The 13,579-nt window shown below is 39.3% G+C and overlaps 2 protein-coding genes across 3 annotated transcripts; one reads left to right on the top strand and one right to left on the bottom strand.

The window, feature by feature from the left end:
- The first annotated feature begins 768 nt into the window (after positions 1 to 768).
- On the top strand, positions 769 to 6,434 carry cep57 (centrosomal protein 57). Of its 2 annotated transcripts, none has more exons than XM_036150076.1 (11): positions 769 to 958; positions 1,214 to 1,403; positions 1,592 to 1,780; positions 2,392 to 2,513; positions 2,632 to 2,760; positions 3,585 to 3,695; positions 3,820 to 3,915; positions 5,339 to 5,410; positions 5,510 to 5,733; positions 5,815 to 5,959; positions 6,052 to 6,434. In XM_036150076.1, exons 1-11 carry the CDS (start codon positions 911 to 913, stop codon positions 6,223 to 6,225), a joined length of 1,500 nt encoding a protein of 499 aa, XP_036005969.1. In that variant the 5' UTR covers positions 769 to 910; the 3' UTR covers positions 6,226 to 6,434. The 2 variants fall into 2 exon arrangements, with proteins under 2 accessions (XP_036005969.1, XP_012723518.2); XM_012868064.3 differs by having other exon boundaries at positions 771 to 958; positions 3,618 to 3,695.
- Positions 6,435 to 7,759: 1,325 nt separating this feature from the next.
- LOC110368858 lies at positions 7,760 to 12,351 on the bottom strand. Its single transcript, XM_021319265.2, has 3 exons — positions 11,613 to 12,351; positions 10,124 to 10,331; positions 7,760 to 10,029 (listed from the first exon to the last, which is right to left on the bottom strand). Exons 1-3 carry the CDS (start codon positions 11,935 to 11,937, stop codon positions 9,900 to 9,902), a joined length of 663 nt encoding a protein of 220 aa, XP_021174940.2. The 5' UTR covers positions 11,938 to 12,351; the 3' UTR covers positions 7,760 to 9,899.
- Between the last annotated feature and the right edge of the window lie 1,228 nt (positions 12,352 to 13,579).

Genomic DNA, 13,579 nt, shown 5'->3' with positions numbered 1-13,579 from the left:
CTTATGCAGAGTTTCCCATGGCTCCATTCTTGCCCCTTCCTCTTTTCTCTTTACCCTGTTATAAGAAATTATAAGAAAACATGGTTTAGCCTTCCATTTCTATGCAGATGACAGTCAGACGTTTATGACACTAAACAGGAAGATAGTTGCTCTGCAAATAAAGGTCTCAGATGCATTTCAGAAATCATGGATGTCAGCAAATTTCTTACACCATTGGGCCCACTGATGTCTCTAACATCGGAGTTAACTGGGACCTTAAAGTCAGCGTCTGACACATACTGCTTCAAACCTAGGTGTAAGATTTGTGAATAATCTTAACTTTGATGCGCAGTTAAAATCTGTGGTCTGGTCCAGCTTTTTCAAAATGAGACAGCTAACCAAATAATTGAATCTATGCTTTGTATATACATACATATATATATATAATGTTTTTTGGAAAGTATGATAACATAATTTGTCGTAGTTCAAACTAAAATCCCACACACAAACATATATGCATGCATTATTATACAAAAATAACTTAGTAAAATCGGAGAAGGCCAATTTTTAGACACACTTCGATTAGAGTGCATGACGTTGCCACTTCCAATATGGCGGAGGAACTGACGTACCGTTCCTACCGGGCAACGCGACAACTCTTGTTTGTTGTATCAGAGAGCACTGGACTGGTGCAGATGAGCTTCGTGTACCACGGGAGAAGCCGAGCTGGGCATCATTCGCACACATAGAAGAGTCTGTGTTGTGTTGTGTTTTTTTTTTTTTTTTTTTTTTTTTACACTATGTTTGCACAGGGACGCTGCACAAGTAGCGGAGTCTTGCTAACGTCGCTGGAGAAAACTTGAATTTTTTTTGTGTGCTTTATGCACTCTTTTAGCTGAGGAAAAAGGCGGACTGTAAAGGCTGTGTATCGATGGAGATGCTTCCCAAAAACCCCGCAGCAGATTCTACTCGGCACAAGGTAGCTGTACTCTGCTGTTTTGTCTCATTTAACTTGGCAAAACTACTCACATTTGCGCTGTCGGTTACATTTACTAGCCACTAGCAGTAGTGGATACTACTCAGAACAGCTCCTTGCTAAACTTAAAAAAAAAAACAGTCAAACAGAGCTGCAGATTTATGTCGAGTCCAGTCTTAAATCTGCCAGCTATTATAAGCTCAAACGAAGCTTCTCTGCAGTGACTCTCATGATGCTTCTGATGGCGTTTCTCTGCAGGCGTTGGCTCCATCTGCAGCAGCAGCAGCACCCGGCAGGACGGCGTGGGACTCTTTATCCCTGCCGTCATATGAAGCCTATCCTGCTCATCGACCCTTCGTCAACACCCATCACACGCTCCAAACACGCACCCGTGGGTCATATCGTCCAGCATTGCCCAGCAGAGCTTTTCCAGAGAGCAGCAGTGCAGGTGATGGCGTGCGTTGACGAAGTTTCCATCCCAAACATTCTGCCACAGCGCCATGGTTACATGTGCAACATGATGCCACGCCACTTGAATGTCTCAAGTAGCTGCAACAGCATCCTTTTTATCCCTTCTTCTCTTTTGTAGCTACTCTAGCTGGTATCATAGCGTACAATCAATCCCTTCTCTTGCAGCCATCTTATCTGCCTTGAGGAACCTCCAAGAGAAGATCACGAAGCTGGAGTTTCAGAAAGAGCAAGCGGAGCGCGGCCTCTGTGCTTTAGGGAAGGGAGCAGGACGCGAGCGCCCGCAGAGGGACGGTGCTGCACAGAGGCTCGCAAATGATAAGGACACGAAGAGAGAGCAACCAAACTGCAACCAAGGCAAGAAATATCCAAAGAATTAATTATCCTAAAAAAAATGGGTAACACTTTATTTGAAGGGGTCTACATAAGACTGACATTACACTGTCATAAACATGACATAACACCTGTTAAGAACATAAATGACTCTTTATGAATGTTTAGGACTGTTGTCATTAATTGTCATTTGGTAAATTATGACACTATTAAAGCAAAGTTGACATTGTTTAAAATGTCTTTGTTATGACAAGCCCTTAATTTAACAAAACCCCAAGCCCTTAAATTAACCTAATCCCAAATCAAACCCTAAATTTAACCTAATCCCAAGTCAAGCCCTAAACTTAACCTTGTCTCTGTTAATGTCAAGTTGTCATAACAAAGACATTTTAAACAATGTCAACTTTGCTTTAATAGTGTCATAATTTACCGAATGACAATTAATGACAACAGTCCTAAACATTCATGAAAGAGTCATTTATGTTCATAACAGGTGTTATGTCATGTTTATGACAGTGTAATGTCACTCTTATGTAGACCCCTTCAAATAAAGTGTTACCAAAAAGTGTCCTATTTTTAAACTGTCTGCTCAACGTCTGCTCATTCGTCGCATCTTTTGGGTTTGCGTACAACAGTGTTGGTCACCCACCTTGCTGCTGCAGAGTCTCGTTGTGAGAAGCTGGAGCGGCAGTTGGAGCAGATGAGGAGGACGTTGCGCAGCACCAGGACGGGAAAGGCGGGCCTGCTCAACCAGCAGGTGAACTCTCAGCGTCACGGATCTCTTTGGATAAGAAGGCTTCATGTTTTTAAAACGCCCCAAAACGTCCGGATGCAACCGAACCCATTTGTTGTGTCGGGCCGGTGTTTCCTTGCAGGCTTCTATGGAGAAGGTCGGTGTGAGTGACCCGCAGCCCGACGCCGCGTCTGAGCGTGCCCAGTTGGAAAAGCTGCAAAAGCTTGAGCAGGAATATCTGAGGCTGACGCACACGCAGAGAAACGCAGAGGTGGGTTCAATGCCCCACAAAATATCCTCGCTTCAGCGTTTCTGAGGCCTGGATGAAACCCGCATGAACTTCACTGCAGAAATGTGACTAAAATAAGCAAACATTTCTTAAAATGAATGTATTTGTCCTTGATTTGAGCAGGTAAATAAGATTATCTGATAATGGAATAACATCTTTGCAGTTAAAATCGAAACAATTCATCTCCATCTTCTTATTTCAAGTGCAGTAGATCTAATTGTCTTATTTTAGGGGTCAAAACAATTATTCCGTTGGCAGATAGTCTTATTTACCAGCTCAAATCAAGGACAGATACACTCGTTTCAAGAAAATTTCACTTATTTTTAGCTCCCTAATTGCAGTGTTTAGTGACATCCCCAACTTAATCCACGGGGTATGTTACGTCAGCCCAACCTTGGCAGCTCTTCTGGGAATGCTTTCTGTCTGTTGATGGCGATTGTGACAATTGGTCCAGAAGCGAAATTTGTGAATGCCAAACTTGATTCGGTGCAGTGAGCTGTTCTCCTGGGAACTGCCACACTCCTAGTAATCCAGTGGATTGCCAGACAGAGAGGCATGATATTTTTTTTTTGTTTACTCCAGAGAGCATGTCTTCACTGCTAGAGTGCAGTGGTGGTGGTCTTTACACCACTCCAGCTGTTGCTGTGCATTGTACCTGGTGATGTTAAGGCTTGGATGCCTTACATCACCAGATATGGTAGATCTTTAACCAGTTCCAGTTTTATAGTGTTATATTCTCAGATACGTTGGTAGGAATCTAGTCCTAAAATGTCTAATAATGTTGGTGTCGTATATCTTATTCTTAGCTGCACAGTGATGATGACTGTTGTGGATTTCAGATGAAGATCTGTGAGTTGGAGAGAAAGCTAGAAGAAGAGGAGCACCAGAGAAGGCTCATTCAGGATAAAGCCAATCAGGTAGCAAGATTCTCATTAGCTTATTGTTGTTGTAAAATGATATTTTTTTTACCAACTGTTGATAACTTGTTTTCCATGCATGCTCCTGGGCAAATCTTCTTCTTCTTTCTGTTGCATCTTCCAGCTCCAGACAGGTTTGGAGGCAAACAGGATCTTGCTGCAGTCTGTCTCTCCGCGTCTGTTCATCAGTGAAACCAAAGAAAAGAAGTCCAGCTCAAAGGTAGCAAGCTTTACAGGCTGCCTCGGGTTCTTGTTCATGTTTTTTTACACTACAAGAGATCGGCTCTTCTTATAATTAATCCAGTTTTGTACACTGTGCAAAAATTAAAGTGAAATCTGAGCACAAATGACTTATATTCAAGTGAAAACAGAACAAAAGCTCAGAAATGTAAAATTTATGCTTATAAAAGTTGTGACAGTATCTTTCTGAATCAACAAGTTGCATGCGTTCTTAGCATCACTTTTTAAATGTCTTGAGACATTTAAAGCTTTAAGAAGGCTACTTTCGTTTTCTGCAGTTTTCTCACTCTTGCCCAAAATCAAAGTTTTATCTCAGTGAATATTTTCATTCTTGCACAATTTAGTTGATGATGTCTAGCTGGAAAACTAGTTTCAGTTAAGGATTTTTTTTTTTTTTTTTTTAGGACTGCTGCAACTATCTGTGAATTCATCTTTTTAGTAGTTGACTCCTAATATATCTTAATTTGTCCGTTTTAGGTTTTTCACACACTGCTGTGCGCGTGAAGTAAAGCCTGGCTGTCTATTGCAGCCGTATTTCTGTGTCATGAAGATTTTAGATGCATGTTCGATGAATTAGCATTGCAAGCATTAACGTGCAGACTTTATGCAGCCAGTTCTATCTTTCGTCTTCCAGTCTGAATCACGTTGAGTTGTGAAAATATTCTTAACATCCAAAACAAATTCAAATTAGACAAACTCGTAAATAATACTCTCGGTGGGGGGGTTACCCGTTCACTAAAAGGGAAATAGAAAAGATTCAACATGGGAAATCTTCTTTATTACATTTTAAGTAATTCTTTTACTTGGAACAGGTTATTTTTCCGTCAGAGTTGCATTCATGCATGCACTGACACCTGTTTTTTTTATTTTTATTATTTGACATTCATAACATTGTAAATATTCAGAATTGTCATGTTTAAAAAATATAAATAAAAGCTCTATTATATGTATGTCTGGCTGGAGGTGGCGCTATGCAAACGTGTTACATATGTTAAAGTAAATTCCTTGTATACATTTTTTATTTAGGGCATGCAATAAATGCTAAATTTGTTTTAAAACAAAAACAAGCAGCCTTTTCTTCATAATTCTCCCATTTTAGTAAAACGTGGTATTTAAAAAATTAAATGGTTTTAGTGGCCGCAGGTTTTTATTTCTCTTGCGTTTTAGTATTGCTGTAAGCATTGAACACCGACATTTAAAATAAACTGCCATTTAAAAAAAAACACTTGGCTTGATTTATCAATGTTGTATGTTGTACTGCTTTCAATAAACACGCCTTGCAGCTGAAAAGAGGATATCTCGCAACTAACTCGTATTACAGTATATGTTAAGTTGCAGTCATGAGTTGTTTTCCGTTTTTTTTTTTTTTTTTTTTATCCCTAATCGTTGAATATTCTTCACAGATGTCTTCTTCTCAGCACACAGAGCCTCACTACAGACTGAGCCTAAAAGATGTACCGTTCGTCACCGGAACGGTACCATCTGCCTTTCTCTACATTTCTGGTTGAACCATTTAAAATCAAAACTATAAATTCTCCTCACTGCTTGTCCTTTGAATCTCTTTTGGTTTCCAGTCAGTCGCCGGCAGCCACTCGGTCAGAGCCAACGTTCAGGCAGTTTTGTCCCTCCTCAAAAGGCATCAGCCTCGTCTCTGCAACAGAGACGTCCTGTCCCGCCACGCAGATCGCTCTGAGGTGGGCAGCCGTTCTGACCTCTCGTCCGCCTCGTCGTCCAGTGGCGGAGAAGAACTGTCGGAGCTGCTTCAAGCCCTGCAGGAGGAGCTGCGCTTCATGAGTTTGTGAGCAAGCTTGCGGACGTCCTCCATCTGGAGTCCTGTTTGGTGAAATGTTGAGGTTCACTCTCTGTGTCTACATTTCAGGGAGCAGGGCGAGTTGGTGAGGCAAGTGGAGGAGAGCGTCTCTGAAGAGGAAAGGAAAGCGCTTCAGAGGGAGCAGGAAAGGCTGCTGCGGAGAATGAAGCGGAAAGGAGAACAGATAAATAAGCTCTGCAATTATAAATCACAGGTGGGCTTTTATAATAATGATCATTTTACATCCCTTACATTTCCTTAGCGTCATATAATCTGTATATGAATGCCTTGTTGTTTGTGGTTCAGATTAAGAAGTTAAGAAAGGAGGCCAGATCTAGGAAGAGCAGTCGAACTGCAGAAAGACCTGCCACCAGAGGGCGCTCTCCAGCATCAACCAAAGCTCAACCAGGAGAGAGAAGCAAGAGGAACCTGAGGTTGCTGAAGGATATGAAAGCTCTGCAGGCTTCTTTATGGACCTGAAACTCACTGCAACAGAAGCTTAACATATCTTTTTTTTTTTTTTTTTTTGGTGCTATCAAAACTCTGACTATTACTTCATAATCGAAACTGCCTTCAGCTGAAAGCACACTGAGGATACCCGGAAGACCCACTGTTTTTCCACTTCTTAATGAGCTCATTGGTGCCTGCTCTCAGTACTCAGCAGTAGGTTTCTGAGCTCGGACTCGGAACTACAACAGAAGACAGAAGCCCAACAGGGAAGGTTGGAGCCCTGAATTCAGTATCTACCACGGCCGCCACTCTTTAAAAGTATATCAAAAGTCACCGGTATAAACTGTTTACTTACTTTTCTGTTGGATTGAATCTCTTTATACCAGTGGCACACAAATCACCATTTAACCTCTATTTGTGAACGTGTTGATTTGGTGTTTGTACACATTTTTATCCGCTTGTATTGTAGTCAGCATTATTCCCTCTGGGTTCCCAAGTTGTGAGTGGAATGGGCTCAATTCGGATTTAACGCGTTCGACAATCCAATTTTTGACCTGACACAAATTGAATGTACATTATAACCTATGATTACATTCTTTTTTTAGGATTAATTAATGGTTTTAAGTTGCTTTCCGTAGTTTTTACTATGATCAAATTCATATATTTAAAATAAAGTTTTCTAAAAAATATGTACGAATTACTGTATGGAATACTTAAAATAACATTTGAAAGGACTCTGATCATTTGGGCATCTTTAACTTTCCATTTCTGACCAGCGGAGGGTGTTCTAGTGTCGCTACACATGTCCAGAAAGAAACAAGCCACTTTTAATTTTTATGTATTCTTTTGACACATTACATTTTAGAAAGATTGTTACTGACCTCTCGGGGAGGGAGGAACCAAAATAACTCCTTTACACATTTTCTTAGTATACAACTTCCCCCAGACTAATGAAGAAATGAAAGTTCTTAGCTTTCAGACAAGATCCAAACTACCGGTAATGTAAAATGTGAAACTACTTTGTTACATTTATTATGCTTGGTAAAAAAGAAATCTGATATGATTCGAAACAAGATATATTTGAGGACCAGAGAATGTGTGAATTTCCCCGCTGTGGGACAGTAAAGCTATTTTTATTTGCAGCTTTCCTGCATCATCAAAAGTAAAGCTGTTGAAAATAATACAAAAAAATTCCTTTCAGGTTCCCTGTCTTTAAACTGACAACTCCATCCCTGCATAAGCATTGTTTTACAGTTCATCCTTTCCAATTATTTGGACAAAGGTCAAACTATTAAGTGAGATTGGCTTTAGGGTCCTCATACATTTGTTTAAGGCAAACTGAGAAGGTCACTTCAGGTCAACCTCAAAAAATACATGGTACTGAAGCAAAATGAATGTTTAATTATTTTGTTTAGGTTTATCTCACTTGTCTTTGGAACAACTGGAGAAATGGAGGTCGTCTAAAGCCTCTTGCTAGAATGTGACAGTATTTGTATTTATTATTTCTGCAAATGTTGATCTTAAAATAATTTTCTTCTAATAAAACCTGTTTTACTGAAAGAACACATTTCAGGTATGGGATGTATTTGCATATTTCCACTGTTTTTGACGTATTACATGCCTGTTTTTCCAGAGAGTATCCATTATTAAACAATGTCGTGTGTGCATTTGATACAGTAGTTGTCTCTATTGTTTTTGTTTCACTAAAATTACAGTTCTGTTAAATTTTGCTAATTTTCATCAGATGTTCCTTGTGTCGAAGAAACAAGATGTGTGTTATAAGGAGAACAGAGAACACATACTGACATAACAGTAATTTAATTTAAAAAAAAATACCAGTTGGATCAAGAGTGTTTCAACAGCTTTTGAAAGCCTTGACCCATATCACCAGATCATTCCATTTTCACAAGTTTCCTTTAACTCTACTGATGTTAAAACAAATATTTATTTGAAACATTTGTGACTAAAATGGCAAAACACAAATATGCTAAAAAAAATTGCTCTATTATTTGTGCCTATGTATGCACTAAAACTATTTTGGATATGTTTAAAGACCATTTCCGTCATGACTGCTGTCTTTTTCCTTTCAATTCACAAAATTACTCCACACTATAAAAGAAAAAAAAATTATCGCAAAGTTGAATATGAAGTCCACGATGTCTTCCTCACATATCAAAGACAAAGCATAACACCAGCTATCTGAACACATGCTTGTTCCTTAATCATGTTTTACTTTTTATACTATGGAAGCTTTATGACTCTTAAACAGATAATCCTTTGCAAAAGTATTCACTTTTTCACATTTTGTTACATTACGACCACAAACTTCAATGTATTTTATTGGTTTTTTTTTATGATAGACCAACACAGTAACTAAATCTGAAGGAAATGGAAACATGGTTTTCATTAAATATAACCCTACTTTAAACTTATTTTTTTTACTGGATTTCTTTAGGGGTATCAGACGAAAAGGAGCTGTGTACAACTATACTCCACACGTTTCACTTTTTTTTTGTTAAATACTTTCAAAACGTAATTTTTCTTCCATTCCACAATTATGCTCTGCATTGTGTTGGCCCATATCATAAAAACCACAGATATTTGCGATTGTAATGGCAAAAAATGTGTGGGAAATCTACGAGGAAAAAAGCTTTTTAAGCCACCATCTAACTGAACTAGCTGGTTGCTCTGTCCAGTAAGAGCAGCTGCAAACTGGGCTTTAGGTGCAACATAATGAACTCCAGAGAAGAAATTGGATTACTTATACTGTTTTTGAGCTTAATATGAGAGAAGCTTTACTTGTAACTTATTCATTAAAAATCCTAAATAAAAAAACACTTGGTAAAATTGTGATATTTGTACTTGGTATAAATGTTAACCTTTTTCTTTTAACCAGTAGTATTCAGCACATTCCATAAAACTGATAAAATGTTACATGCTTAATGTTACCATGCTTTGTGAAAGACATTAGGAGCATAAGGGGTACATCAAAATACCTTTTTTTATATAAATATTAACTGCAAAATTTATTTTTTTAGAATCTCAAAAATATGTGGCTGCATATCAGTGAGTAGAAATTGACATTGTGCTTTATTTTTGGATTTTAAAGAGGAAAAAAGTGTGGATGAAAAATGTTGGTCATTACTAAATAAGCTTCCTGTGTATGGACTCATTTTCATGGCGATACCTTTAATTCCCATGAGTTTGGATGAGTTACAAAGCAAATCCTCTTCAGGAACAGTGAAATATAAGGGTCACAGCTTGACTTGCCATTGTGGCTATGAATTTCAGTTTAGCCTGTACAGAGAAAAAGAGCTAAATGAATAATTAATGTGACGTCGCTCACATGGCCTGAGTCAGCGACCACAGCTGAGTCTGAAAAGGCTGCCACATGTGTCACCCTGAAACCACAGCCCAGGCCAGGAGAGGAGTCCGGATACCCGATCCTCTCCGCAGAGGGCCCCTGTCTCATCGCTGCTGACCGAGCATAGATTGCCATGGCCAAATGAAAATAACACCTGTAATCAGAGACTCCAGTTTCTTCGTCAGGTGTGATAAAAATCGGTCCGCTTGCTCACTCATTAAGAGCCCGATCTACAGTGACCTAGTTAAGGAGGGAAAGAATTACTAAGCTGAGGCTGCAGAGTTCCAGTTTATATCTTCAACCTGTACAGTAAATGCATCCAAAGTCTATTAAGGTTCTCTCAAGAATCAGTCTCAGCTATAGAAGCCAGGCCAGTGATTTTGGGCTCCTCTTGGTGTTTGGTCAGGACGGGCCGGCTGGTGTAGATGTCATCAACAGGTAGAAGAAAGGTTACAGTTTTTACCTTGACTCTGAAAGAAGAAAAAAAAACAAATCAGAATTGTTTGAGCACAGCCACAACATGGTTGTTGCTTTAATGCCACCCCTTAAAGATTTTCTTAGTACCTGTTTTTGTGGACGAAGTTCTGCAAAGAGTGCCGGTTGTTGGCTTTCTCTGCTTCTCCAAACAAATAATCCCCATGCTGGATTTCTTCATGCAGTCTGTCCCATCCTGAGTTACTTTGTTTGTTCTTGTCCGTTCTTCCCTCTCTCACGGTCACCCCGGAGTGGTTAGAGCTTGTGGAGTACCTTCGTACAGTCATGGCGGTGCTGTCTGGAAAAAAGGGGAAAACCTTAGTTGTTTCTCATATCATATCAACAGTTATTTAGTAATGTGTCAACATTGCTTTTTAAATTGTGTTATTTTCTTTGTAAAAAAAAAAACTACATCTGGGGAAAAACAAAAATCATGAAAGACGGCTATTATAACATCGGAGGAGCTGCAGAGATTCACAGTTCAGGTGTGGAAAATGCTGACAGGACAACGTTTAGTTGTGCACTCACACACATTATAGCAAAAAATGCTATTGTAAGTCAGGCATTACATGTGGGATAAGTTGATGTGGTACCATAAGACCAACATTTTATTTTTGGCCTACATGGAATAAGAGCCAAAAACGTTAACGGAGCAGGAAATAGAAACAGTTTCAACTGAATACAACATCCCTAGCTGGAAAAGAAAATATTGGCAGCTGCGTCCAGCTGCTGCGTGCTTTTCTTCTGTAGGGACAAGGAGGCTGGTCAGCGCTGATGGAATAACGGATGGAGCTAAGCACAGGAGATCCCGGAAGAGAAGCTGTTAAAGGCTGCAGAGGTTTCTCCTTCCAGCAGGTGATCAACTCAGCCAGAGCGACCGTGGAATAGTTTAGATCAAATCATATTCAGGTCTTAAAGTCCAGTCAAAGTCAATTTGCTTGAGGGAATTTATCAAGAATAAAACCTGCTGTTTGTAAGTTGAATTAGTCAATGATGTCCGGCCTAAAGTTCTTGTGAAAAAAATGCTACCTTAATTAAACAGCAGATTGTCAGTCTCAGATATATGCTATGTATTTAAAACACGTGAAAAAAAAAATCAACTGATATCTGGTATTTTCCAAACAGCCGTTTTAAAACGGATGCTTGCTAAATTGTCTTTTACTTGCACAAATTATTTTACTCCATTTTTTTTTAAATTAAAAAACATAACTCTATGTGAAATGGTCAGGTACAGCATAAAGACTTATGGTTAAAAACTTTTGATGAGATATAGAGCAAACCAAATGTCATTATTATTATTATTAGTAGTAGTAGTAGTAGTAGTATAACTTATACTGAAAGGTACCAAATGATGATATTGGTATGCAAAAATACATAGATATACATAGGTAATTAAATAAACCAATAAACAAATAAATAAATAAATAAATACATAAAAAAATGTATACTACGCTGCTTAAGAGAAACACATTGTGACTCCTTGGGACAGTAAAGACAAACTATCTCAAGACTTTTGCCCAAACCTGTATGCAGCCATCTGTATAAACACCTAGACCTTTGCTTTTTTTTTTTCTCTTACCTTTATACTGTGCCTCCAGGACTGGTGCAGACACGTTCCGTCTCAGGTTCCCATAGGGGTTTTCCAGTATTCCCGCTTGCTCGCTTCCAGCGGTGGACGCCGCGCTGGCTTCTCCCGCCGTCGCTGAATGCGGAGCGCAGTCTCCCCGCAGCTCTTGGTTCTCCGCTTCCAGCTTCTTGATCTCGTCGCGCATCTCCATGATGACCTGCGCAAGGCTGCGGGTGCTCTCCATGGTGCTGGTGCTGCGCTGCCAGTACCAGGGCTTCCCAAAAACCGGAGGGGGATCGTGCAGGAGGAGCTCGCCTTGCTGCTGGGGGTTTATCATGCTGCTCCCGGGAGACTTATGTTGTTCTTCAGCCGAGTGCCTCTCCAGCTCCTCTGTGCGGGTCTCAATCTCAGTCCAGATCTTAATGTCGGGCAGATTATGTCGCCTTTCACCACTTATACAGCTGACAGAGCTCCGGTGATCAGCTATAGCACCGCACAGGGGATATTTTATTTATCAGCCCCGGAGTCTAGTTTCACGAAAGCCAAGCAGGGGTCGGAAATGAAATGCGCTCCACACAAGAGCTTTAATTGGAGACCAATAACAACGAACCCAAACCAAAAGCGTTTCTTGTTCTTGTGGTTGGTAGTTACCCTCGTTTGCTTTGTTTGTTTCTTATCCAGCAGTGTAACTCAGGAGGATATCATGAAGATCAGATTTATTTGGCCCGTTATTCAACCTCTTGACAAACCCTCGGTGGGATTTGTTATATTATAGGCCTACTATCAGTCAGGCGTGTGTCCAGATATTTTGGCGGCTGGTATTTAGGACAAAAAAAGGCACCCTTTACCCTTTTTTTTTTTGGAAAATAAAAAACCCAGTAGAATATATTTAAGTTATATATTTATTTGTGTTACCACAATCACCAAATGCGTAATCAAATAGGGTAACCCACATTAGCATTTAAATAAATGAATACCAAGAAAATTCAGAAAGAACAGGGCCATATTGTGCATGTTTAATAATAACCAAACATTATGTGTATAATAATAATAAAAATAATATTAATAATAATAATAATAAATCAAACTATAGTCTCAAACCAGCTGTCTATTTTCTTTCAATTCGCTATTATGCTCTCTATGTGTTGGTCTATCACAGGGGTCTGCAACCTGCAAGCCAAGCAAGTGGCTCTTAGGACCTTTCACAATTGGTCTTTGTAACTGCCAAAGATTGAAGAAAAAACTAATGTCTTCAAATCTAGATATATTAAAAATGCCGGTTTTACATGAATGAAAAATACTATTTTTCTACTTATTAGCTGGGGAACTGTGAGCCTTAATTTCCACAAACATCAACATCCCACGGAAGAAAATATATCCCTCCTCTTTTTGCAAAAGATTAGTGTTTTTCTTTATTTTAAACTTAAAAATATAAGCAAAATGTTTGCTCTTTTAAATGACAACAGATTAACTAGAGTAAATATTTATCAAAAAGTAGAAGTTGTCCTTTTTCAAAAGATCATATAACATCTGTAGCTCTGAACCAGTTTTATTTAACTGGAGTGGGGGCAGAATGCCCCCACTCCAGTTTCCAGTTTCCAGTTTCAATATTTTATTGGGACCTTTCACAAAAGGTCCCAATAAAATAGTTTGAGGTTTTGCAGTTGTAATGTGACAAAAATAGGAAAACGTTCAAGAGATAAGAGCAATTTCATAAGAAATCTTCACCACTGTGTTCGGAAATCATACTCTGGCAACTAAACTCAAAAGTGACTGTTAGAAAGAGACGAAGAGCACTACCCGTTTTGAAGCAGTATCTAGGGCAGGGCCAGATTTTGTTGCCTGTACCAGAACTGTGAATGGTGCTAGCTGGCAGCAACCTGACCCTGTCAGAGTCTAGGCTACAGGGAGTGAGACAGACACAAACAAACCCGTCGGTAGTGGAGAGAAACCCAATCAACCACCAATTCTAAGCTCAC

The sequence above is a fragment of the Fundulus heteroclitus genome, chromosome 18 (genome assembly GCF_011125445.2).
Source record: "Fundulus heteroclitus isolate FHET01 chromosome 18, MU-UCD_Fhet_4.1, whole genome shotgun sequence".
Taxonomy (NCBI): Eukaryota; Metazoa; Chordata; class Actinopteri; order Cyprinodontiformes; family Fundulidae; genus Fundulus; species Fundulus heteroclitus.
This window is presented reverse-complemented; position numbering and strand designations above follow the sequence as displayed.